General features: G+C 40.2%; 1 protein-coding gene across 2 annotated transcripts in view; it reads left to right on the plus strand.

The window, feature by feature from the left end:
* The first annotated feature begins 5,503 nt into the window (after positions 1-5,503).
* LOC116541842 (contactin-associated protein-like 3) overlaps positions 5,504-27,316 on the plus strand; it is a 105,957-nt gene continuing 84,144 nt past the window's right edge. Inside the window, exons 1-2 of one of the 2 annotated variants that reach the window (XM_032266344.1) lie at positions 5,504-6,064; positions 27,033-27,143. In XM_032266344.1, coding sequence (XP_032122235.1) covers positions 5,980-6,064; positions 27,033-27,143 — 196 coding nt within the window. In that variant the 5' untranslated portion in view covers positions 5,504-5,979. Of the gene's footprint in view, positions 6,065-27,029; positions 27,144-27,316 lie in introns of both variants that reach the window. The other variant, XM_032266343.1, reaches the window with a different exon arrangement.

Genomic DNA, 27,316 nt, shown 5'->3' on the forward strand with positions numbered 1-27,316 from the left:
TGGGCCTGTGTATGATTTTCTTCATTTTTTCCTTGTGTACATAGCTTTTTAAAAAAGTGCCTTAATTTCCGTAGGGGTCCTAGCCCTGCTTCTTCTCAGAGTCACACATATTCTGTTGTATTCCTCTATGTGTAATCTGTTGTTCCAGGCGTGTGCAGGTCTGTCATGCATTTCACAGCAGTATTCACAAGCTATGTTTGTTGTCTTCTACTGGTTTTCATAGCCTGAGATCGGAACAGTTCTCATCTTTGCTGTCTGACCTCTGAGTTAGTAAAAACAGAAACTAATTCAATATGGAGCTCCAAGACAAGTTAGAACATTGCAAATAAAGTCTGGTTTACTCTCTCCAGGTCCAGGGAAGGAGTGGGGAGCTTGGCCATCACTTTGCTGAGAACATTCTGTGCAATTCCAGGGATGAAGTGTGGCAAAGCCAAGTAAAAATGTCACACAATTTTCTACCACTTTGAATGTGGCTCTGTTTTGTTTGGATGTTTGTTTGTTTTCTGTAAACCTTGAGCTGTTTTCCATAGTTCCTAAAAATCAGTTTAACCAATTTTTAGTTGTTTCTTTAATGTTTCCGTGAGGGACAAAGTTCTGAAGTTTTCTAGTCTGCCATTTTTCTGACATCACTGAGATTAATTTCATGCTCCAGCATATTTTTTTTTTTTTGGTAAATATTCTGTGTGCATTGAAAAAGAATGTGTATCTGACAGTTGGTATTTGGAATTTTCTATACACATCGACTAAGTTAAGTGTTGCTCAAACCTTTTACATTCTTACCGAATTTTTGTCTACTTGCTATATCAATTATTGATGTAGGGGTATGAAAATATCTGACTTGGTCAGGTGCGGTGACTTACACCTGTAATCCCAGCACTTTGAGAGGCCGAGGTAGGTGGATCACCTGAGGTCAGGAGTTTGAGACCAGCCTGGCCAGCAGGGTGAAACCCCATCTCTACCAAAAATACAAAAAATAGCCAGGTGTGGTGGCAGGTGCCTGTAAATAGAAGAAAGAGTAAACTATTTGACTTCAAAGCTCTGGTTTAATTTCTAGCAAGTACAATTACTTCAGTTCATAATTTTAGAAATAAAAGCTTTAGGTTTCTAATCTAAGCCATTACTTTATAAATCATTCATTCAAGAATGTGAATACACAAAACATAAATAAACTTTCACAAATGATTTGATTTGATAAGTGTCAGTGTTCTGGGATGTGCTGGTCATTCTGTGGAGGTCCTCAGAACCACGCTCTACCCTTCCAGCCCCAGTGTCACCCTTCCTGCCCGAGTGTCACCCTACTTCCCTCCAGGCTGACTTCCAGTTGGTTTTGGCTAATGAAAGACACCCACAGAAACAGGAGAGTTTCAGAAGTCAGGGCTCAGAAACTTTCTTCCCTATTCACTCCTGTTTTCCAGGCTCTGACAACAGCTTTTTTCACTTTTTTTTTTTTTTTCCGAGACAGAGTCTCGCTCTGTCACCTGGCTGGCATGCAATGGTGCTATCTCAGCTCACTGCAACATCTGCCTCCCTGGTTCAAGTGATTCTCCTGCCTCAGCCTCCCAAGTAGCTGGGACTACAGGCATGCACCACCACGCCCAGCTAAATTTTGCATTTTTAGTAGAGACGGGGTTTCACCATGTTGACAGGGATGGTCTCAATCTCTTGACTTCGTGATCTGCCCACCTCAGCCTCCCAAAGTGCTTGGATTACAGGCGTGAGCCACCATACCTGGCCAGCTTTTTTTACTTCTATGACTACAGCTCCTGCCAGAACTTTCTGTTCCCTGGCTGCTGCTTTCTGGGGATCTGGTAACAACCTTTTCTCCCTCTGCCCCTCTGCTGTAGGTGGTAAAGGCTTTCTGCTATTGCTTGTCTTTGGGTGCCACAACGTCACTTGGTGGGTCCCTTCACTTTTCTTTACAGTCTGTTCCCTTAAACCATCTGAGTAAGTCACGCTTTCTTTCTGGGTCTTGACTGATACACTAGTGTATTTTAAAAATCTGATTATCACATTTCATTGCTTAGAAAAATATCATAAGAAAAATAATTCTTTGAGAAGTAGCATATTTGTGAAAGTAGATCGATTTAGGAATTAAAGTGCTATTAGATTGGCAGGCAAATGTGGTTACATTTTTGTATTCTCACTCTATTTTCTAGAACTGAAAACTAAGTTCTAGCTTAGATTGGAATGTACATGGTATACTACAAAGAGAGAAGATAAAATTGCAGGGTGAGAGTGTAAAGTACGAGGTAAAACCATATTGAAACAAAATAAGAACAACTCTGTGTACAAGGTTGTATATGTTTATATATATGAGCCAAGGCCAGGTGTGGTGGCTCACGCCTGTAATCCCAGCACTTTGGGAGGCCAAGGCGGGTGGATCACTTGAGCTCAGGAAGTTCGAGACCAGCCTGGGCAACATGGAAAATCCCTGTCTCTACCAAAAATACAAAAACTTAGCTGGATGTGGTGGCACTCACCTGTTGTCCCAGCTGCTCAGGAGGCTGAGGCACAAGAATTGCTTGAACCTGGGAGGCAGAGGTTGCAGTGAGCCAAGATCATGCCGTGATCTAGGTGACAGGGCAAGACTCTATCTCAGAAAAAAAAAAAAAAAGAGAGAAAGAAAAAGAAAGAAAGAAAGATAAAGAAGAGCCAAAACAAGGATACATAAGGACACATACCAGTCTGTTAGCCTATTATGTATCATTGGTTACCTTAGCGGGGTTGGGGTGATGATAGAGGCAATTATTAACATTTTCCTTATACAATTCTTGTAAAAACGTTTATTTCGTAATTCAAAATATTCAAGAACAAATTTCAAAAGAGTCTGTCTTAACAAACATTTACATTCTTATAATTCAGAAGCTAGTCATCAAACACACCTCAGTATCATTTGTTCCAATATAAATATCCTCACTTCCTAAATATGTGCTTAATACAAAGTAGATCTTATTCTCTTCTTATTCTGGTTGAATTATGCAACCATTATCCAAATGGAAATAAAAAATATAATAATTGTATTTATTATCCATGTTAAGGTTAAATAGAAGGTAAGTAAGAAGTTTCAAAGTTTCAATTGCATTATCATACAAAGCAGGAAAGAAAGGAAATAAAGCTGCAACATACAAAACATTTATATCTGTGATATTTAATATTTTTTCTGGGACATCCAGTGTTCTAGTTACATCAACCACCTCGAATTTATGCCTTCATTTGTCCAGTAAATGTGTAGTGTGTGATGATTGTAACGAATGCTTCTCTAGTAGGCAAAGTAATTTCTAGAACCTCACCACTCTTAGTCTGCAAAGCTCACTGCCAGCATTATCACCACAGCAAGTGTCTATGCTGATTTAAATAAAAATTTAACCATGTAGCAGCAATTATAGCCACATAAAATGCATTTCAAGACTCACATTTCTGTCTAAGGACTTCAAGTCCCCTAATCAAAAAACTTAAGTAGAATAAACCTAAATAACTTATTTTATTTTATTTTATTTTATTTTATTTTTTGAGACGGAGTTTCACTCTTGTTACCCAGGCTGGAGTGCAATGGCGCGATCTCGGCTCACCGCAACCTCCTCCTCCTGGGTTCAGGCAGTTCTCCTGCCTCAGCCTCCTGAGTAGCTGGGATTACAGGCACGCACCACCATGCCCAGCTAATGTTTTGTATTTTTAGTAGAGACGGGGTTTCACCATGTTGACCAGGATGGTCTCGATCTCTTGACCTCGTGATCCACCCGCCTCAGCCTCCCAAAGTGCTGGGATTACAGGCTTGAGCCACCGCGCCCGGCCAAACCTAAATAACTTTTAAGTCAAAAGCAGGGGAATCAAAACAACAATTACAAACTTCCTGTATTAAAAGAAAATGCTGATGCTTATTGGTTTAACCATATAAAATAGTGTGTACATTTAGTAGATACGGCCAATTTAGAACAAATTTTGATTGTAACTGTAAGTGTGTAAAATGTGTGTTTTTTGTATTGGGAATCATATTCATAAATATAAATATATTCCTTCAGTGTTGTAGAACCGTGCATTCACCCTCACTACACTAGTGATTTTACAGTTTAATGAAGCCATTTTAAAAAAATTGCTAATGTCTACTGCCGTAGAAGTTTTTGGCTTTTCTCCATTAAGCTATCACTTTGAACATCCAAGTACACATTTATTTTATTTTATTTTTTGAGACGGAGTCTTGCTCTGTCACCAGGCTGCTGTGTAGTGGTGCAATCTCGGCTCACTGCAACCTCCGCCTCCCGGGTTCAAGGAATTCCCCTGCCTCAGCCTCTGGAGTAGCTGGGATTGCAGGTGTGCACCACCACGCCTGGCTATTTTTTCGTGTTTCAGTAGAGACGGGGTTTCACCATGTTGGCCAGGATGGTCTTGATCTCCTGACTTCTTGATCCGCCTGCCTCAACCTCCCAAAGTGCTGGAATTATAGGTGTGAGCCACCGTGCTCTGCCAAGTTTACATTTTTAAAGAGTCCTTCTGATGCTTGACAAATTGGTACAAAATAATAGACTGACTCTAGGTCCAATTTAGCAAATGATTTCCATTTTCTCTCTTTCTGTCTCACTCAAGGCAACAGATTTGTCAATCAAAACTTTAGATTTATCTTTTTTTTTTTCTGTAATGAAAGAGGAACTATTATAGAGTTCTTGTGCAAAAGTAGTTTAAGTGAACCCAATTAATAATTCAAGAATGACTTTGTAAGATTATTCTATTAGTATTACATTTGAATTCATTTTAATGAAGAAAAAGCCTTTCAAATCTATCTTTACAAAGAGAAGATTAATAAGCTATTTCTTCGAGATATTATCCAAAAAACTTAGTAACTTTTTTTTTTAACCTGACGGTGGTGGTAATATGAGTGAGTTTGTCAATCTTTGCCTGTGCTGTGAATTTGAGAAGCAGTGCAGAAGAGCAAGAGAAAGACCTCTCCCCTCCCCAGCAAGCACACAGCAGACTCCCAAGAAGTGTAGTGTTAAGCTATTGCTGGACTGAGCTCCTCATCCTACACTTGCAGGGATTGCTTCTTTGGACAGAAACCGAAATAAAATCTAAATTTTAGACTTCCACCAAGGCCAGGACTAGGGTGAAGGGACTAACGCACGAGTCTCTGGCGCAACTGTTAAGTAACGCTAATGTTGAATGAATGAAATAGTTTAAAAATTGAATGTAATACAACAAAATCATAATAGACAAAATATCAAAACTTTAAATAAAGGCTTGCAGTCGCACAACCCCGGCTCACTGGCCTCGCCGTGCTCCTGGCCCGGCTTCCCAGCTTGGTTCTCTACAAGTCAGAATTCCTGGCAAAGTCCAAGTGCGCGCGCGTCTGCCCGAGTACACGCTGCAGTTATTTCTGCTCCCTCTTCCCTGTTTGAACTGAAACAGGACCGGGTTTTCCCGGGTGCCGTCCCTGCGTTCGGTGAACAGCGGAGTGATAAAGCCTGGCGTTCCCCACCTGCAGGCGGAGGCTGACTGCGCGGTCCTTGGCGCGAGTTCGCGCCCCGCGGCCGCCCCGCCCCGCTCCGGTGGGCGGGAGGACCCGAGGGAGCTGCGGGTGTAGCCCGAGGAGAGCGTCAGGGGGAGCTGGGTGCCCGTCCCGCTCGCCTCCCGATTCGCGTGGCCGCCGGCCGCCTCCCGCGCCTAGGGTCTGGGACGCGCCCGAACCCGCCGCCTCCGAGCCTGGGGCGGCGCCGCGCGGCCACGAGCGCCCTGGGAAGCTGCGGCGCGAGTCTGCGGGGCGGACCTGGGGCCGGGCGCGGCTCGGCGGGAGCGTCTGCAGAGCGGGGAGGAGAGGTTGGGGCTTCTCCCTGACACGCGGGGGCTGCCGGTGCGTGAGGAAGAGAGCGGAGAGACCGGAGAGGGGACACAGCAGCGTCGGAGCCGCGCAGGGGACCCGGAGTGAGGGCAGGAGCGACGCTGAGCGGCCGTCGCCGTCCCCGGGTCTCGGGGCGCCTGGCCGAAGCGAGCATGGCTTCGGTGGCCTGGGCCGTCCTCAGGGTGCTGCTCCTTCTCCCCACTCAGACTTGGAGCCCCGTAGGAGCAGGAAATCCACGTAAGTACAGCAGATGGTCTAAAACTTGCACTAGCCTGTCTGGAAAACTTTGTATTTTTATTATTGGTAATATTTGGAAATGGAATTGCAGAACATGCTCCTGAAAAGAAAGAACCTTAAAAAAAAACCTCTTGAATTGCAACCCGAAAAAGACAATTTCGTTTACAACAGACTCCTCTTGTGGGGGAGTCTAAGATGTATCATGCATATTTTGACTTTTTAATCTCTGTATCTGAATATTCATTGAGAAACTGGACGTTTCTGTAAAACCAGAAAAGAACATCTTAATAAGAGACTAGCCTGCAAATGCTGTCATTTATTCCTTTTCAGGATCATAACATTTTATAGGAATTAAGTCTAACAGGGAAAAAACTGGCAGGCATTACATCACATTGCATCAACTTAGATGTTAGCCGTTTTGCCAACCTTGGCAGCTTCAGAGTTAAGATGCTAATTAACTCCCATGCACTACAGGGACAGGGCACCCGTAGGCAAAACTAAATTTAAGAGCCCCAGATTAATAACCTGCCCTAACTACTAAGGGAATAACATTTGAACACCCTTGTCAGGGGGCTTCGTTTCTCATAGTAGAAAGTTCTTGCTTAAAGACAAAACTCAGCCAGTCATTTAGGTGATCTTGTAAATTATTCCTCTCTGGATGCTAATATTTTGCATCATTTAATTTGTCATTGGGTTCCCTGTTTTTTTTTTTTTTCTTTAATTTGGTAAATACCTAGGAAGCCATTATTTCTAGAAAAGGCTATGATTCAAATCTAATGATGATATTCCAGACAGTTGGGCAAAATGTAATATACCCATGTTTTATCACACATAAGAATGTTTACACAACATTACACATTTTTTTTTTTTTTTGTCTTGGAGTAAATCTCTATCAGGGAGTTGTCTTTCTTTCTTGATTAATCGAACCGTGAGATTAGAATGTTTTAAAATGTCCTCCTCCTTGTTCTGAAATAACTTTTATTTTTTTCAGTAGCATCTCCCCTCTCTCAGCTTTGGCCCCCTCCTGCCAAAATCTCTTTTGAAATAAGTTCCAATGAATGCTAGTGGCCATGTTTGAAAATTTAGATTATGACAGGATAACGAAGGGTAGCTTTCAGCAGTTCACCTAAGCTGTCATGAAAAGTTTGCCATAGCTCAGTGCTGTTCTACCCGCAGGCTCCAGCTTGGGTTCTTCACACACGAGGCACACACATGGGTTCGTGCACTCACTGCACATCATCATTCAGTTGTGCCTCAGTTAATCCTACACTTGGTGTGCCACGCCCAGAAACAAGCTCTGGTCTCCTCGGTCAGATGTTGTACTATGTTTCCGATTCAACTTTCATCTGCTTTTGTGAGAAGGCTTTGTTAATAAAATGTGGTTACTTACATCAAATCAAAATCCTTGGGTATTGTAATGGAGACTGCTATTTGGCCTAAGTAAATACATAAATGAATTACTTACAGAAAAGCATGCTAGAGTAGTCATTCACCAGTCAACCGGCAAAATACAACAACTAAATAAGTCACTAGAGGTCACTCTTACAATTTAATAAACAGGGCTTCACAAAGACTTTCCTGGAGAAAAGCAAAGCAATGAAATCTGAGTGAGACCCGGGCACCACCTTTCCCGTATTTTTGTTGCAGTTGTCATTACTTTTTATTCTCAGGATTAGTTGTATTGATAGTTATTTAGCTTGGAATCCGGTGGAAGGATTCAAAGCCCATAGACATTAAGCTCTTCTCGTGGACAGTGAACATTCTTCTTGGAAGAAGGGAGGGCATATTCCAAATGACTTACCACCAGACGGGGCTCTTGCCAGTCACTGGTGACTCTTAGGTTTTCAATACTACTTTGGTGGGGTTTTCCAGTCCTCTTTCGTTGATGAAACTTAGTATTCTCATATCTAATAAATTTTACTAATTTTAAATTACCTTTTAGATCAAGTAATTCTTCCAGATAAAACTATGTAACTATAATTCTGAAACCACCTCAAATACCAAGAAGAAAGTCAATGAGGACATCTGGAAGTTTCCTTCTCATGTAGACACCATGACTTGCTCACCTGACTCACAGCTGGTTTTCCAGAAGCACACTGGCCACCTACCAAGGCAGCCTGTTGATGGCATGAAATGGCTGTTCATGAGAAGAGCTCTCTTGGCCGGGCACGGTGGCTCACGCCTGTATTCCCAGCAATTTGGGAGGCCAAGGTGGGCGGATCACCTGAAGTCAGGAGTTTGAGACCAGCCTGGCCAACATGGCCAACATGGTGAAACCCTGTCTCTACTAAAAATACAAAAAATTTAGCCGGGGGTGCTGGTAGGCACCTATAATCCCAGATACTTGGGAGGCTGAGGCAGGAGAATTGCTTGAACCTGGGAGGCGGAGGTTGCGGTGAGCTGAGACTGGCCCATAGCACTCCAGCCTGGGCAACAAGCCCGAAACTCCATCTCAAAACAAAAAACCAAACAGCAAAAACCTCTTAAACATTTGTCATTGTAGGATTATGTGCAGTTTATCTGAATGTTAGTTGATCTGACAAATACCTGGGAAAACTTTATGTTAGGAGGATTCTGTGTGAGGGGAGATATTTTCCTAACTTCGGTGCTCATAGATTTGCTTTTTGTTTGTTTAGACTACTTGGAATCTATCCAGAAAGGACAGCATTCTATGCATTTTAAGATGGTTAATGTAAAAGCAATAAATGTGTTACCTATTTTTTTCCTCTGAACTTTTCAGTGGAAGCGGGTATAAAATTTTGAGGACAGAACCTCAGAGTCTAGCACTTTCCTTATGTTGTTTTATCTGTTTATCTTTCACTTATTACCAAAGGACAGGAACAAAGACTTGAACACCTCTTTTCATGTTAAAATCATCCTGTGACCCTGCCATTTCTTTCTGGACATGAGACATTGTGGAGTGGGAGAAGGGGTCTGGGGAGAATCTGACTTCCATTGTAGCTTAGATTAATTAATACTTGTGCCTCATAATAAGAGTTGGATTTGTCATAATTTATCTGAATTCTTTTGTACTCTTATCAGTTTGTCTCTCTGCCTGAGAGTGAGAGAAAGGTCACTTATTGCTCTCATCCAGTCCCTGAAAGCAATAGGAAGAATCAAGAGAATGATTGAACTCTGGGCACTGATTCCAGGGATACGTAAACAAATGGCTGGACAGATTTTGCAGAAATCCTGTAATTGGTAAAATGCTGAGTAATAGCCTTTGATGTAACTTTCAGTGGGTTAATTTATTCATTACACAGCCTAAAACACTTTTAATTTTAATTGCCTCATTTTTTCCCTTTAAATGGTTGTTTTCTTCAAGTTTGCCAGCCATCCTGGGGAAAGAAGGGTAAGCCTACTATGGAGTGTGTGTGGGTTAGCTAGGAAACTCGTTTATGATGTGACATGTGTCAGGAAAGATATCTCACAGAGTGTAGGAATAATTATTTTTGCAGATGTTTCATTTTGGACTTTTTAGTAATACCATTTAAAGAGAGATTCTGCAGTTGAGTAACAAATTCTTAGTTTTGGTGTCAAATGGTACTCTAAATGGAGTTCAGGCTGGGTGCGGTGGCTCACGCCTGTAATCCCAGCACTTTGGGAGGCCAAGACAGGGGGATCACTTGAGGTCAGGGGTTTGAAACCAGCCTGGCCAACATGGTAAAACCCCATCTATACTAAAAATACAAAAAAAAATTAGCCGAGTATGGCGGCAGGTGCCTGTAATCCCAGCTACGTAGGAAGTTGAGGCATGAGAATTGCTTGAACCCAAGAGGCGGAGGTTGCAGTGAGCTGAGCTTGTGCCACTGCACTCCAGCCTGGGCAACAGAGTGAGACTCTATCTCAAAAAAAAAAAAAGAAAGAATTTCAGATGCCTTTATTCATTTTCTCCAGACTCTATACAAACAGTATGAAGCATAAGCAGCCCATGGAAATGATAATCAATTCCAAGACATTGATTGGATCATGAAAAAAAAATCAAATTACTTGCTATTCTTCTTCTTCTTCCGCTCCCCTTCTCTTTTTGAACAATTCAGTCAGAAGTCATTCAGTGGAGCTTAGGCATCTGCGCTGGGTACTGGGGAGGCCCAGGGCCATGGCAGAGCACTCAGAAACCAGCATGGTAAGGAAAGCATCCACCTGTAGCAAGGGTGGGGACCTGGAGAGACGGGAGACAGCATTGGTGGTAATCTGGCAAGTTGTCAGAGGTTGAGAGGGGTAAGGAATGAGGCATTGCAGATTGACAGAGACAAGAAAACAAGGCAACTAAATACTGTTCTGAATTAAATGCTTACGTTGTAAAGGACATGATTGGGAATTGGTGAAACTTGATCAAGATTTGAGGATTAAATGCTGGAAGTTTATCTTTGCTGACTGTGATGATCATATTATGGTTATGTAGGAGAACTCTTTTTGTAGGAAATGCACATTGAAGTACTCAGGGATAATTGAAATGAAACAGAACAGGATATTATTATCATAGTTCTTCCATGTTTTCTGTAAATTTGCGATTTTTTTCAAAATCAAATTATTACCATAAAAAACCATTTGGGCCCGGAGCAGTGGCTCGTGCCTGTAATCCCAACACTTTGGGAGACCAAGGCAGGTGGATCACGAGGTCAAGAGATGGAGACCATCCTGGTGAAACCCCATCTCTATTAAAAATACAAAAATTAGCTGGGCATGGTGGCATGCACCTGTAGTCCCCCACTTGGGAGGCTGAGGCAGGAGAATCGCTTGAACCTGGGAGGGAGAGGTTGCAATGAGCTGAGATCATGTCACTGCACTCCAGCCTGGGCAACAGAGTGAGACTCCGTCTCAAAACATAAAAAATAAAATAAAAAACCATTAAACATTGTGTTTAAGGAAAACATGGACCAATAATAACACTTAAGTAAATATAGTTAAATCAATGCGTTTTACCTAAGAGATGTAGATGAAAAATAAAGAGCTTGAAAAATATCAAACAATTATTGAGAAATAACAGTTCATTTATTTATGACTCTAAATCAAATTACCTTGGATTTCTGAATGACAAAGATGTAATTGGCCTTGGGACTGTTCCCCATTCTTTTTTGGAAGTTTGTTGCCTAGGACATCTATATCCATCTTGGAAATACTTTTTGAAGCTTGGATATCTGAATGAATCCATCACACAGACTGTTGTCTGGTCTTCTGGAGTGGGCTTCCCCACCTTTGATGAGACTCTTCACTGAAAGGTTGCTTGCCCCTAGGCCTGGTTGCTCCACATTATAAGAGCATTTGTAAATGCTTGGCAGTACATGATAATACAGATGTCAAGTCTTCTCTGTCACTGTAGAAAATATATTCCTTTTCCACTTGACATGTAAAGCATAGAATTGTTTGTTTTAAAAGTCTTTGTCAAGGATTTCATATATCTCCTTGATGTGATGTGATATTATATGAAAGGAAAGTGTGAAATTCATTACTTACTATGATAACCTTAATAGACCTACAGTAAATCTAGTTTTTTTTTTTTTAAAGAAAGGAGTATATGCTTAGCTTGGTTAAAATTTTATAATGAAATGACTACTCTGGTAATAAAAATAAAAAAAATTATAAAGTGGGGGCTGAAAGTGATACTGCATATGTTCCAGTTAATGAACATTTTTGTTGTAATAATATGAAGAGTGAATGAAACCTAAAAACATTTGAGATTTAAAAATAGTTTTAACCTTCTAACTATAGGATTGTGTTTTCAGTAGCATACCTACTTAATAAGGCAGCAATGAAAATTATTGCTAAGAATTAAATTATCAAGAAGACATGGTCTAATATGTATTGTCAGGGCTGTGGTTTGAATTACTTTTCATTAAGTATAACCACATTTTTTGGGAGCATAAAAACAGAGGCTATTACTTGCTTCTAATTCACAGATGTGTTTATGCCCCATTGGCAATAAAAACATTTGCAATTGAGGCCTTATGAAAATTTTAGGTTAAAATCAACATATTGAGTTATGCCTTGTAACTCAGTATGTGCTTATACTTTGTATGCTTTACAAAGTTTTGAGTATATAATATATGCATATATAATATTATATTTTTCAGGAATATATAACTTGTAGTTCCTTGACTTATTTTGTAACTAAATCCCATGGAAAAAAGTTTATTGATGTCATTGTTTCTCAGGCAAATGTAGAGTTAGAGGAATAATATACATATTGATAATCTTTTAGAAGGCTTGGACTTGGTAGCTCAAATCTTCTGCAGCCTTGAGCTTAAACTTTCTGGCCTGTTCAAGAGATCTCCTCACTGTCCTTTCAATGTAAACTCAATGTTTATGGGACTCCAGACTGAAGTGGAAAGATTTCTTTGGAAATTGACCAAATAATTGAATTAGTCTTTGACTTGATGGAGTGATTTCATCTAAAATATTGCCTATCAATTTTAGATATCTATTAAATCAGAGCTGCCTCCATGTAGGCAAATGATAATTTGTCTTGGATTTTTAGATATTTTAGCCCTCAGACAAGCTAAGAGAATTTAATTTGAACCTGGTGTTTTAGGGATAAATTGTTGGGGTGCCCAGGAAAACAATCACATAAGTGTATATTTTTTTTGGCTGGAATGTGGGAGGGGAAGAAGTTGTAAGTAAATTTAAAAAATACTGTCTGAATGTCGCATGTTAAATAAAATTACAGGTAGAACTAAGTGAGTTTTACTTGCTGCCACTGGGAGGAGAGAATATTTGCAGCTTAACATTTATAACAGAAGGAAGGATTTAAAATATAGTATTATGCCTACTCTGATACAGTTAAGCACCTTCCACCCCCCCACCCCACATACACACCTACCCTCAAACTATGAAAGAAGGGTGTCTCTCAGACATCCTATGTTTAACCCAGCTTCTGACTGGTCCCTGGAGTCTAGTCTTTTTGAAGACAGCAGTGAAGATAAGGAATGGGGAAGGGGCTTTGATTCAAAGACCATTAGATATAATAGATTCCTAATTTAATTTTGCAGACAAGTCAATTATTAACACAAATACAAAGAGAAAAGTATTTGAAGTCAAGCCTCTGTTGTGGCAGATGAATTTTTAAGGAGTCTACAAATTGGGTTTCCTATTTTAGATGACTTTTTGAAGAATATATCTCTGTGATAGAAATCTAGTTAAATGCTTGATGATTCTCAACTTTAAGGATTTTTGGTAGAACTTCACGTTTGCTATAATTAAGGTATTTATGAATTTATTGTAAGAAGATTGGTAGAAAAAGTAATGCAACATCAAATGTGAAAATAAATATTTATGTAATATTATATAGCTATTCAAATTTAGGGTTTATGATTCTTGTGCTAATTTGAACTGCTATACAACACCAAGAGAAAAGTCCATAGTTGTGTTAAGAAAGCTCTTATAAGCCTATGAAATTTTATAGCACAAACTGTCGCAGAACCTACAGAACATTTGTAAAAGTTTGGAAAAGTTTTGAGTTCCTCAATGGAAAATGATGTTACTTACCTTAAGAAAGCAACAAATTTCTCTCTTTTTGTTCTCATCTGTTAACAATTAAAGGAACCTAAATGGTCTTTTAAAATGATAATAAAACTAAGCCAATAAAAATATCAGTAGATTTTGAGATACTGTGAATAACCATATAAAATAATAATTTGCTATTCTTCATGTATAAATATAAGCTGGCCGGGCGCGGTGGCTCATGCCCATAATCCCAGCACTTTGGGAGGCTGAGGCGGGTGGATCACGAGGTCAAGAGATCGAGACCATCCTGGTCAACATGGTGAAACCCAGTCTCTACTAAAAAATATAAAAAAAAATTAGCTGGGCATGGTGGCGCAGCCTGTAGTCCCAGCTACTCAGGAGGCTGAGGCAGGAGAATTGCTTGAACCCAGGAGACGGAGGTTGCGGTGAGCCGAGATTGCGCCATTGCACTCTAGCCTGGGTAACAAGAGCAAAACTCCGTCTCAAAAAAAAAAAAGCTTAACACACTTATCAATACAACTGAACTATAAGAGATTTATTTCAGCAGTGTTGCTGAAGGGCAAGCAATGCCTGCTGCCCGTAGAAAAATTTGAATTCCCTAAGCTCAGGGCTCCTCGCCTGTAACCCACTGCGTGTGCACACATCCATCTGTGCCCATCCCTGTTCCCCCAAAGGACTTGGAGGCGAGGAAGTTGATGCAAATATGCTGATGCTTGTATTGTTTGCTATGCTGTAAGTAATACAGTCCTTTGCTTTGACCCAGGAATCTTCTGCTGCAACTAAGAAACAAACTGGCAGGCTCATTTGTTAGCTTGTAAGTAGGGTGAGATCGCACTCTTCATGGTTCTTCATGGCGTACTTGTCTGTGCAATGGTTGTCTTCTTCGTGAATATAATTATAACATGACATAAGACATAGTGAGAAGATCTTACCTATAAATAAACAAACAACGTTTGCTTATCTATACGGGTGCTGTGGCTCATGCCTGTAATCCCAGCACTTTGGAAGGCCGAGATGGGTGGATCACGAGGTCAGGAGATCAAGACCATCCTGGCTAACACTGAAAACGCATATCTACTAAAAATACAAAAAATTAGCCAGGTGTGGTGGCATGCACCTGTAGTACCAGCTATTTGGGAGGCTGAGACAAGAGAATCCGAGAATCCCCTGAACCCAGGAGGAGGAGATTGCAGTGAGCCGAGATTGCACCACTGCACTCCAGTCTGGGCAGCAGAGCAAGATTCTGTCTCAAAAAAAAAAAAATAGCTTATGTCATTTCATAAATCATAGTTAACACTTTCTAGAGAAGAGATTGAGCCGTCTTCCTTTTTTGGATAGCACAGTTGAGTCTACTGTATTTATTTCTTCCTCTCTTTTCCGGGATATGAGGAAGAATTGCTGTGACAAAGCTCATCTCCTGGGTGGCCAGGGTTGATTGTCAGTTTGTTTTGTTTGTTTGTTTTTGGCACGCTAAGCAGATGTCCTCTCCCTCCTTCTTCGTGTCATGTGACATTCATCCCTTTGATTTTCCTATTGCATTTTATTTAGTAATTTAGAATACTGCACCTATTCCATTCTAGAAAGTCTACTGTCCTAATCGAGCTTTCTGAGAAAGCTGAGCCTGTGATGGGCATTTGTGTAGGCAGGTAGTCTCTTGGAAAGTGATCTCATAAAAGAGGAAAGAATGGAATAGAGAAGAAAAATCCAACAAAAGGGGACATTATTGAGCTGATCACTTCTGTGAGCAACTGGGGCATGAACTCCCTGGGAAGCTCTTGGGAAGCCAGTAGAATGTGTTTCACAGCTGTGCCTCTGACAGATAGCAGGGGAATGCATTTATCCCAAGTCCAGCCCAGTGATGTGCTGTCCTGCTCTTGGTGCGTGCTAACTCCAGCTCTATGGAGAGGAATATGAATGAATGGGTTGCAACTGGGTTTCTGTAGGCATTGCAGGTCGAGACATCTAAGAGGCCAAGAGACAAAGAGAGAGCTCGAACACTTAGAACTTCTTAGGAGCAACTTCCTAAGAACACTTAGGAAGGTGCTGCCACATGACACTGAGGAGCCCGTTAGCCCAGCACTGGCCAGAGTAAAGGCAGAGCCAAGAGGTACGAGGCGGGGCAGAGGAGGTGACCTGCCACGGTGTAGCTGATAACCACAGGGCACTTGTCTACAGAGTGAGTCCATGCATTTATTCAGTTTTAACACATTTGTATTAAGAAAGCAAGTTTTGCCTTCATGCTGCATTTTGCTGTTACATTTTTCAGCATTAAATTTAAACTCCTAAGAAAAGCACACCAGTATCTTCAGTTTTTCTCCTCAGCTTTGCTGAGTAACTAGGTCCCTTCCCCATTCGTCCTGCCCACACGGTACTGTCTTCCCTCAGCCAGGCGTGTAACTTTTTTTCTATCACCATGTCTTTGCATATATATATATATTTTTTTTTTCTGAAAAATCCACAATACATTTTCCCTGATTTCTCTCTGGATACTACAAACCAAACTGTAAAATGGCATGATGCCACACTTCCTCACTTTCATCACTCTGTTAATGGAAAATCCATAATAGGTACATTTATGGGCCTCTTTTATTACACTGGGCTTACTGGATTGTGGTAGCTTTTGAATGTATCACTTTCATGTGGCTGTGGTGTAATTGAGAGGTATTTTGTATCAGCAGCACCTAGCACCATGCCCAGAATAGAGCAGTAGTCAATATCTATAGAATGTGAATAAATGGGTGGCATGCCCAGATTGATGGAAACATAGGGACTGATGAGACTGAAGTAATGGGTCAGCAGAGTTATAGCATTCAGGGTGGTATTATAAAAATAAATCTGAAAAGCCCACTTTGACCTAATATCTCCTTTACTCTTATAGTTGGCATTTTTAACTCAAATACAAGTATTTATCACCCACAACTACCATTTACCATTTAATTAGACTCAAACTGCATTCCAACCTGTCAAAGTGATATGGATTCAGATTCTCTTTCTTGACTACCACTCCCCAAATTTCCTTCATAGCATCTGTATTAGAGAAATGGAATCAATAGGATATACACAGGAGATTTAATATAAAGAACTGGCTCAGGTGGTTATGGAGCCTGGTAAATCTAATCTACAGGGTGAGCTGGCAGGCTGGAGATTCAAGGAGAGACGATGTTCTGTTTGAAGGCCGACAGGCAGGAAGAGCTGCTGCAGCAGATGAATTCTAGAGAATTCTCTCTTATTTGGTGGTGGTACGGGGGTCAGTGTTTTTGTTCTATCCAGCTGATTGGATGAGGCCCACCCACATATGGAGGGCAGTGTGTTTTACTCAACCAATTAAATTGTTAATCTCCTTCCAAAACACCCTTGCAGAAACATCCAGAATCATGTTTGACCAAATATCTGGGACCCCTGGCCTAGTCAAATTGACACATAAAATTACCCATCACATTATCTGTACTTTTGATTGATCAAATTGCCTTTATGAGGAGACAGCTAATAAACAAGTCAGCAAACCGGCCGAATACCAGTGATAACGCTGAGCTTTTCAGCACATTGGTTGGACATTTCCTCTCCTGGGATCGCCTCATGTCTCAGACCTCCACAGCACCTCACAGGTCACTTTCATTCTTTTGGTGCTTCCACCCAGAACTTCTCTCATTATTCTGTGAAATACGTGTTGAGACTAGAAGACAAGCTCATTTAGAAATATGTGTTGAGACTGGAAGACAAACTCATTTAGAATTGGTAAAGAAAATTTAGCATCGTAGCCTGCAATTCCTTCTTGTCAGCATTTGTTTTGTATTTTACCATCTGAAGAGTTCCCTTTTCACATGGTGGGAACCAAAGAAAAGTTGTCTGTCTTTCTATTTTCTTATCCTTATGAGCTTTGTCCAAAGAGTGCAGATTCATCTGGTTTTTCTTACCAGCATACAGAAAACCTCTTTGATTGCATTTAGCAATTTTTGTAAGTCTTAATTTGTTCTGGGCTTTAGTTCACTTTGCTTTATGTTGCCTCCTTTTAAGTTGTGTTAATGTTCCTTTTCATTCTACATATCCTTTCTTTGGTTACTTTTCCCATTTCTCTCTCTTTTTTGGTGTAAATGTTTTTCTGGGTTTCATTTGGGTAGCTTTTCACATTTGATGAAGGATATTTTCCTCAGTCATAACAATAGCATCTCTTTGTATACTGGTGCCTCAGGGGTCTACGAGGTAGTATTATGTAACGTTTCCCATTGTGTTCTCAAATACTGTTATCCTTTTAAGTTAAAAAATTGAAGTTGAAGTTGCCTCTAAAGTCACGCATGTAGCTTGAAATAATAGAGTTGAAATTCAGACATAAAACCTATTGTCATGGGATAATGCCTACTGTTTTTCTAAAGTTTTGAAATTATCTGTTTGAGGTCTCAAATAAACATTTGTCTATTGACAGGGTGCCTTCCTTGGGCACAATAAATTCTAAGATGCTCTGGTTATTATTTTCTCAAGGATTCCGACACTGCCCCTTACTAACCACATTAGAGCCAAGTACAGAGCAGTGAACAAAGTCTGCTACTTTGCAGGTTTATGACTTCGGGCTGAAAAAAATCTAGCTGATGTCAGTGGTCTTGCTGGGGTCTCTCTTCAGAATGCAATTGGAGTGCATCTTTTAACTCTTACTTCAGTATGACTGACGTTCTCTTTCTTCTGCTCCCAGATGCTCCATAGCCTGCTCTGGCCTGTGAGGTCACGAGGTCCCTTTAAGAGGATATAAGTTTAACACAGTCTTCTTTCCACTCCTCTGTAACATGTCTTGGGAAGAAGCCATATCCTGCTCATACCTTATATTCTCATTCAGACCCTAATCCTGTCAACTCTCGGAGGTGCATAGAAAGAATTTTTATTTTATTTTTGTGGTTACATAGTAGGTGTATGTATTTACAGAGTACATGAGTTATGATTTGATACAGGGATGCAATGTGAAATAAGCACATCATGAAGAATGGAGTATCCGTCCCCTCAAGCACTTATCCTTTGAGTTGCAAACAATCCAGTTACACTCTTTAAGTTATTTAAGAATGTACAATTAAGTAATTATTGACTGTAGTCACCCTGTTGTGCTAACAAATACTAGGTCTTATTCATTTTTTCTATTTTTTTGTACCCATCAAAAAATCATTTATTGCCCTTTATTAACAGTTCATCTTCATTTATCACATAGATTCCCATAGCTATGGATACTTTCATAAAAACAATTATTAGTTATAACATCTCCACATGATTTTCTTTTTAAATTATATGCACCTGTGTTGTTGTATTTTTTCTGTGTTGTGTCTGATGTCTTTCTGTGGGACTTAATTTTGTTGTTTGGTTTTCTCTTTCTACTTTGCAGTAAATCTCAGAATAAATAGATTCATCTTATTCTTATATCATATACTTTAGCCAAAAATCTGTAGTTTAAAAGTAGGTATTCAATTTAGCACAGAAGTATAATTTAACTACATAGCAAGAAATTTAGAAATAAAAAAGAGGAAAGAGAACAAGATCATCCATCCAGCTTCCTCAAGGAAAAGGAGCTGATCTATGTTGAATCCCTTCTGTGTTTCAGGAGCTGCGTTTATTGGATTTACACCCGTTATCTCATCTGAATTCAGCAGGTCTCTTTGTGTATTATCTTCTCATATGCAGGTTTTCCCATCCCATCTCCTGCATCTCTCCACGTGTCTAAATAGTCCTTGTATTTATTGTTGTAATGACTATAGACTAGATTATAAAATTAAGATGCTTAAATGTATGTAAACATTCCTCTAGCTCATCATTTGTGTTGTGTATTTTACAGGTCTCATAGAATAAAGCCCTTGGTCCTTGTATGTTAAAATTGGTATGCCATTGTTGTCACTTTATATTTGTAGTGCTGTAAGTCATTTGAAAGCACCAGTGTCACGAGGTATTCAGTGTTCCTATGCTAGGTTTTCTTCAACAAGTCAAAATGTCTTCTGGAAGGAGAGACAAAATGTAACACCTATCTCCTACCTACCTCTGTTCCTACCCGGTAACTTATAGAGTTTAAACCTATTTCTATGTGTCTTCTTCCAAGCCTCACCTGTTCCCACAGGTAGACTGTAGGAATTGTCTGTCATGCTCTGGGAGCCAGACACTCATCAGCTGGTCATGCCAGTCTCTGCCTCACTCCAGAATCATCAGTCAGCAAGCAAGGATCCTCTCTAGGGAATGAGATTCTCCTGTACCCTCTCATCCCCATCTGCCACTGCATGTGGCTGCTGTGGGGCCCCCCCATGAGTGAGGTGCTGCTCCTTCTCCAGAGGTGTAATTTATTTTACCTGAGACAGACCTCAGTATTTCAGAAAAGTAAGCCTTACTGGGGCCTTCACACGTGTGAGAAGGCTTCAGGGCAGAGACAAAACTTGAATTGAGCTCCAAAGATAATAAATAATAACTGGGAGACAGAAGGGGCTGCAGTGTCATCGGATGGGTGGTCAAGAAGCATTGGTACATGCATCCCACATCCAGGAAACAGTGAGAAGACCACTCTGATTAAAGGAGGAAGCGCATCTGAGAAATGTGTGGGGATTCGACTGTAACGCAGAGACTGACAGGAAACAGATGATGGAGGGAATTGAATGCCAGGACCTGAAATTTGAATTTCAGAACAGGTGCAATGGGGATCCGTCGGAACTGGTTGTTATGGCTGTTTGTGTGACTTGCACTTAGCAATAGTTTAAAACCATTTCTGCTATGGTGATATGTAAGGTGTGTGTGTGTGCTTCTGGGGAGGTCAGTAAGTAAACATTGGCTGTAAGGATTAGACCTACAGTGAGATGATGATAATGATAATGGAAAAGCTACCATATACACCCAAAAAGTACATAATCCTTGGCAATTTATTGGCTGTGGAGGGAAGACAAGGGTGGGGGCTCAGGACAGTGTACTTACTGAGTGTTTTTCAGTTGCAGGTGACCAAAATCTCAAATCAAATAGGCTTGAACAATAAAAGGAATCAGAGTGACCACTTGATTCAAGCCAGGCTGAATTTAGGTAATCAGATTCTTTCATCAGCAGTTTGTCTCTTTCGTTCTTGCAGCTTTATTTTCATCTACAACTGGCCTAGTTCTTGGGCAGCTCTGTCTATGCCGTAGCTTCAGGCATACTGTTTACCAGCTTAGAAGCATGCCTGTTTTCCTTTACTTCTGTTCTTAGCAATGTTCAGTTCTACAGATATTAGGCCTTTATTTGTGTATTCTATTTGGTAGGATAAGCTTCATAAAAGCAGAGTCTTTTTCTGTTGTTTATGGTGATATCCCCAGAACATAGGGGAACACCTGGCACAATATAGATTTTCAACAAATATTTGTTGAATGAATGGATGGGTATTTTTCCCAAGAGTTCAAGCCAGAAGTCCCAGGTTCTTCTCTCACTGATTCAGCATGGGCTGCCTGACCATCCTCGAACCAGTCCTTTCCGATGGGACATGCATACTGTTCAGTTGCAGGGCCTGAGTCATGCCCCCATGCTGGCCCCAGGTGGTAGGGTGAGCCCCCTTCAGATCCCATGGAGTGAGATGTAGGGAAGGCAGTGACTGAAGATCATCAAATGGAGATCAAGACCATGTAAAACAGAAGTTTTTATATAGAAAACAGTAGAGTTTATACTGACCATCACTGCTTATGTTCACTGTGAGCAAAGTGTGCTTTTTCTGAAGAATTTTTTAGATAGCAATTCATAGATCAATACAGATTCATAACAAGATAAACTTTCAGTACCTTCTAAATAAAAGCTTTATTTGACCTCTCACTAAGATAATGTGGAGATACATTAAGAACTTCAGGTGATAAAATGGGAAGGATGGAATAACACCGTCTCCAGAACATCCAGACATGGCCTGAAGAAGATATGGGTACCCCATTCCCTGTTTATGATTTGATTTTCTGAGGCCATCCTTCATACTGATTCAATGCGTGGAACTAGAGAAAAGCATGCTGTGGAGTTTGTGAATTTTACCTAATTGAGACAGTCTGAGAAAGGACAGGAATCTTTTTTATTTATTTATTTTAGAAAGAAGAGGTTTTCTGTGCATCTGTGATAACACGGTAACCATCTGTTGAACTCTTTAATAGTAGGCTTTGTGTTTTTCTGATAATTTGAAGCTGATTAAGGCACCGCTCCCTCATATTAGCAGTTCTGGGGCCCCTTCCACTCTTCTTCCATCCTTAGGTTCTACTGACACAGGGGTTAGCTTCTTTCACAGTGAAGAGTAAGAGCAGCCACCAAATATGAGCCTGGCAGAGTGGCTTAGCATCTTGAAGCCCTTCTCAGAAGGAATTGCGTATCTGTGCAATTCAAAGTGGATGTTAATCCTATTTTCAGTGGAACTTTCCTGCGTTTCCCCTAAGATATCAAATATGCAATTCCATATAAATGGTGTGTTAGTTTCCTAAGCACCTGTGAGAAATGACCACAAACTGGCTGACTTAAAACAACAGAATTTATTCTGTCATAGTCTGGAGACCAGAAGTACCGCATCTATATCCTTAGTCCAAAGTCAAGATGGACCACACTCCCTATGAAGGCTCTAGTGGGAATTCCTTTCTTCATTTCTTCTGCTTCCTGTGGTTGCCCGCATGCCTCGCCTTGTGGCTGCCTTATTCCGGCCTCTGCCTCCATCATCACACCCTCTTTTGTGTGGGGCTCTGTTCCTCCTCGCCTGTATCTCTCTTATAAGGACAGTTCTGATGGCATTTAAGACCCATCCAGATAATTCAGGATGAATTTCTCATCTCAAGGTCTTTGATCACGTTTGGAGAGCCTTACCCTCTAAAGTAACCTTCACAGGGTCCAGGGATTGGGGCATACATGTATCTTTGGGAGCTACAATCAGCCTGTCCTAACAAATGGTAAGATTCATCTCTGATAAAGGCATTGAATCAGAAGTGCAGTGTGGTTTGGTCTTTTAATAAAATCCTTTAAGTAATACTGTAATGAATTAGAGCTTTATCTGGAGATGCCAGAAGGTATCCTCATTTAAATGTAAAGATTCTCAGTTGTTGCCTCTCCTTTCGGCTTTTCATTTCCTCTGCAGATAGGGCCAAAATCTGTCCATGTATCATCTATGTATTTTTTTTTCATTTTTTATCATCAGATCCCAAAGCAATGAATTGCTGTTTGAAAATGCATGGTTTATGTTTATCTTTTTCAGAACCACTTTTATACACATCTTTCCCCCAGTAGTGTTTGCTCTTTCAGAGGCTGGTTTTGTTCCTAAGCAATTATGATGCTTCCCTATGTTTGGGAATAAACAGCAGCATCTAAATGTTTTGCTCTTCTGTTTATTTCCTATAACAGATATTTACACTTCTCCCTCCCATGTTAGATTGTAGACTTCTTGACCCTAGAACCGTGTCTCTCATTATGCCCCATAATGCTTTGCACATGGTAGGTGCTCAACACACTTTTATTAAATAAGCGCAAGAATTAATATACTCAAATGAAATGCTGTTTTAAAAAGTATAGCATCTCTGCCTAAGGAAGGTAAGGGCAATTCCTCAAATTTATTTTTTAATCATTTTTTGTATTCATGTGGTAAAAATTGTCTCAAACTAGCAAGATCTATGAGTGCAGTGTTGATTTGTATACAGGAAGCCCATAGGCTAATTTTAATCTTCTGCTGTCTTTCATGAACATAATACTAAGAAATGTTTTTTGACCCAAGCCCTTCAGAGAGGCATGCTGCCTATGATAGGCCACACTCACTACAGAGGCTCTAAGGGGAATTCCATTCTTCATTTCTTCTGGCTTCCTGTGATTCCCTGCTGGGAATCACAAAGCATGCTGGGAACACTTGTCAAGGAGAGGTGGGAAGCTGAGAGTGATGGTGGACAAATCAAGACCATAGAGTGGGGAGGGAGAACCCTAGGCAGAACTAATCACTGAGACCAAATCAACAAGCCTAGGGAAGTGCAGTGAGCCCAAGACCCTCTGATCTAGCGTACATCTTCAAGGTTGTCACTTGGGTTAGCTGCTTGGAGGGTGGCAGGTAGGATCTCCTATGGGTTTATCTCTACTTCTCCCTAAACCATTGTTGAGCCTTCAGCTAATTCACCACCCTGTACTGTGTTTATTCTCTGCATATTACAAATGCTTCTTTTCTTCAAACCTGCCAGTTTTAGTATGAATCCAGCTGTTACCCAGTTTAGCACATGTGATTTTTAAGGAAGTCCACCATTTTTGAACAAATATAAAATAACCCTGAATAAAACATTTTTTATCATTTTCAACCATGATCTTCTAGGAGAACAATAATATAAAATATACCTATGTAGCAATGAATCTCTGCCTTTAGATGGTGAGAATAAATATGAAATGATAAATGTTTGTAATCGGACATTAAGACCCTGGAACCCACTATAGTGAACCAAGCACAAGGAAATATAGTGAATCTTAACCAGATTTCCAAATAAGCTGGGAAGAGGGAGATCCAGCCCGTGTAACACTTGTGGGATGACCACTGTATTTTCCCCTCTGAATCTCAGTAGTGTACAATTCTTTCTAGGAAGAAAGTGTTCACATAATTCAAAATGATAGGGAAAAAACAATAAGTAAACTTAGGTACCAGATAGGTTCTTTTATTTTATAAAATTTATTGCCTTTATAAAGGGCAAGATTTATTCAAGTCTGTGCCAGAAATTTTCTTTGTTACAAGGTGCCTCTTTGGCAAACGCATGCTATTGACTCTTGAATTTTCCAAAGGCAAAATTGAAAATTTCAGTGATTTTGTTTCCAGCTGTCTTTACAGATTTATTTTGAGACCTTAATCCTATTGGAAATCATCTGAAACTGGTGAAACACACAATTGGAAAATTAATTAGAGAGACATCAAGGGAAAGAATAACAGTATTATCTATTACAGTATTATCTATTACACCTATTTGCAACATTCTCTTGAGATCTGGTTATTACTTTTATTAGAGACATGAATCTGTGATATCTCTAAGCCCCTTGTGTTTGAACTTTAATAAAATGTACTATGATAATTTAGGAAGATTGTTTAATTAAATTTATTGGTTAATAATTCTCTTTTACATATTTAGTAAATATTAAGTTGATGTTTATTGAGCACATGCTGTCTTTCAGATTCTGCACTAGGTATAGAGTACACAAAGTTGGGAAAGATTTTATTGTGCCTCCAAGAGCTCATGATTCCACAGAGAGAGTTAGACATGTCAGCCGGGAATCCCAAGGATACGTGAAATACCCAGTGCAGTTTTAGGTATTGCATGTTACTGCAGGACAGAGGCATCATGAGAACAGCTATCATGCTTTCATGATGTAGGAATAGATTTATCCAAAAGAAGTGAATGCTTCTTTAGATGTCCCTGGATTTGTTTTATTCTTTCCCAGAAAAACCAAGAGAAAATAACATCAGGCAGATGGGCTTAGGAGGCACTATTCCCTGATAGAGGGCCTTCCTTCTTGGATCCTGCTGTGACCACTCAGAGCCATGTGGGACTTGTCTGTAGATCTAGTAGAGCCTTAGTTGCCTTCTTGTATCTTAGTTTCTTCACAGTTTTAAAATGCCATTTTAGAAAATTTAATTAAACTTCTTAGCCAGTTGGATTAGCATTTATCTATTTTTCTTAGCCCACATGTAGCATGTTTGCTGAAGTCTGAGAATCCTGACTGCACAGTGTTATCCAAAGAGCATGTGTGCTGGGGAAACCAAGAAAGCCTCTCTTGTGACGTAAACATTGAGAGGTACGTTTAAGGAAACCACAGAGAAAACAAACCTTTCTTAACAGCTCTACACATTTGATTGGCATCTTGCTATGTGAAAATATTGGGTGCTCTTCATGCTAAAGGTGTTAAATGCAATTTTCTTTGCTAGATTATGCTGCTCTTCATTTGTAAAAAATCACAAGTCCCAGTGTCTGATTCACCTATGTAAATTTAACATTGTCACTTTGAGGAAATATATAGAAAAATGTTCCTGTATCAAATAGTTTGAATGTTTTACCAAGCAACGAAACACTCTTCTCCCTATTGTAGAATAGATGCTTCACAGTGAGTTACTGAGTTTTTCTTTTGTCATGTTTTAAAGATGTGACTCTGTCTTAATGACAGCACATGCTTTTAGAAAAGCAGATGTAATTCCAGTATTTCTTTATGAAATGATACTCACTCAGGGAACTTATGTGCACTTGATCTTTCTGTTGCTCCACTATCATGTACTCAACCAAACAAATCAGGGAGAGACCTTGGACAACCTCTTATATCTATCTCACTGCACATAGTTGACACTTTTGTTAAGTCGTAGCAATCTAATTCTCTTTGCCTTCTTTCTGTGACTTAACAAGTGGCTCACAAAGAAAAACAGTGTATATAAAATATGCAGTTCAGAATCATCTAATAATGTATTTAAGGTATAGCATTCCTGTTTCACAGAAATATCCTAATGTGTGACAGAAAATTTATGTCTAACATTATTAGATCAATAACCATGCTAGAAGAGGTACTCTTTTTATGAGAAAATATGTGGCATGCTTAAAAGTACAATGATTACAGCATTGGACTGCAGGACACAGAGGTGACCTTTGGGTTGCTTCTGTTACACATGGTTACACACAGGAAAAGAGCTACCCAAGGTGGGAGTGGTCCCAGGGGCTCCTCATGTTTGAGGAGTGGGGAACACCAGGAACAGGAGGGGCCTGAGGGTCCTCATGGTCTGATGACAAATAAGGTGATCTGGGTCAAACACTACTTAACCCCCAGCAATTCTTTTAGACCAGAGCTCAAACAATAGAGAGTCACCCTGAGATGAGGGTGACATGCAGGGGTCCATGGAAAGACAGGGCAAGTCCCTGCAATGCTCGAGATACCAGGCAAAAAGGAGGAGCCTCCATCTCCTGCAGCCAAGTATCCGCCAGTGATTCCCTCTGCAGAGGGATTTTTCCAGTTCAGTCATTACAGGTGTTGCCTTTCATGGGTCCTGGCTTCACGCAGATAACTCTGACCTGAACACCTGGTGTTCCTCACCTGTCTCATCCCCGACAGGTTCTTGCAGGAGCACCATAAGAATTTCTAGCCATTATCAAGGTTTGGGCACAGAACTCACACTACCTCTGTGTGTGTGTATCTAAAGAATCTAAGCATCAAATTGAGTTTAAAGTCGCGTTGGGTGGGTGGTGCTCCTGGATAACTTGCAGAATTGAGAAGATGTGGGACATTAGGGAACTTTGAGGGCCAGTGGATCAGTTTTATGTCTTCATTATGGTGGAGGTTACATGTTACATGACTGCATGCATTTGTCAAAATGAACAGAGTTGTACACTTAAAAAAATTAAATAAATTCTCTGGAACTCTACTCTGTATAAATTACACTGCGATGTAAATTTTAAAAATTAAAAGAATTTTAAAAGTGGTGATGGCCATACATCCTAGAATATATTCATATATAATTTTGGACTGTTATTTCTCCCAAGCTGTTATCTGCGTGTTCACTGTATCAAAGTATTTTTCCCAGCAGGTGACTGTGATGCTCCGCTGGCCTCTGCCTTGCCTAGGTCATCCTTCAGCAGCTCCTCAGAGCTGTCCAGCAGCCATGGCCCTGGGTTTTCGAGGCTTAATCGAAGAGATGGTGAGTCTGCCTTTTTCCTTGTATTGCCCCTTGGTAACTCTCATTGAATTTTCATATAACAAAATAATTATAATTGATTTGTACTTTGCAGAAGGAAATAAAATTCTGAATAAGCATATTTGTTCGTATTTGAAACACCAAGAATGTATTTGACAGGAATAAATTGATGACTT

The sequence above is a fragment of the Sapajus apella genome, unplaced genomic scaffold (assembly GCF_009761245.1).
Source record: "Sapajus apella isolate SASKATOON/1434 unplaced genomic scaffold, GSC_monkey_1.0 scaffold157, whole genome shotgun sequence".
In the NCBI taxonomy this organism is placed as follows: domain Eukaryota; kingdom Metazoa; phylum Chordata; class Mammalia; order Primates; family Cebidae; genus Sapajus; species Sapajus apella.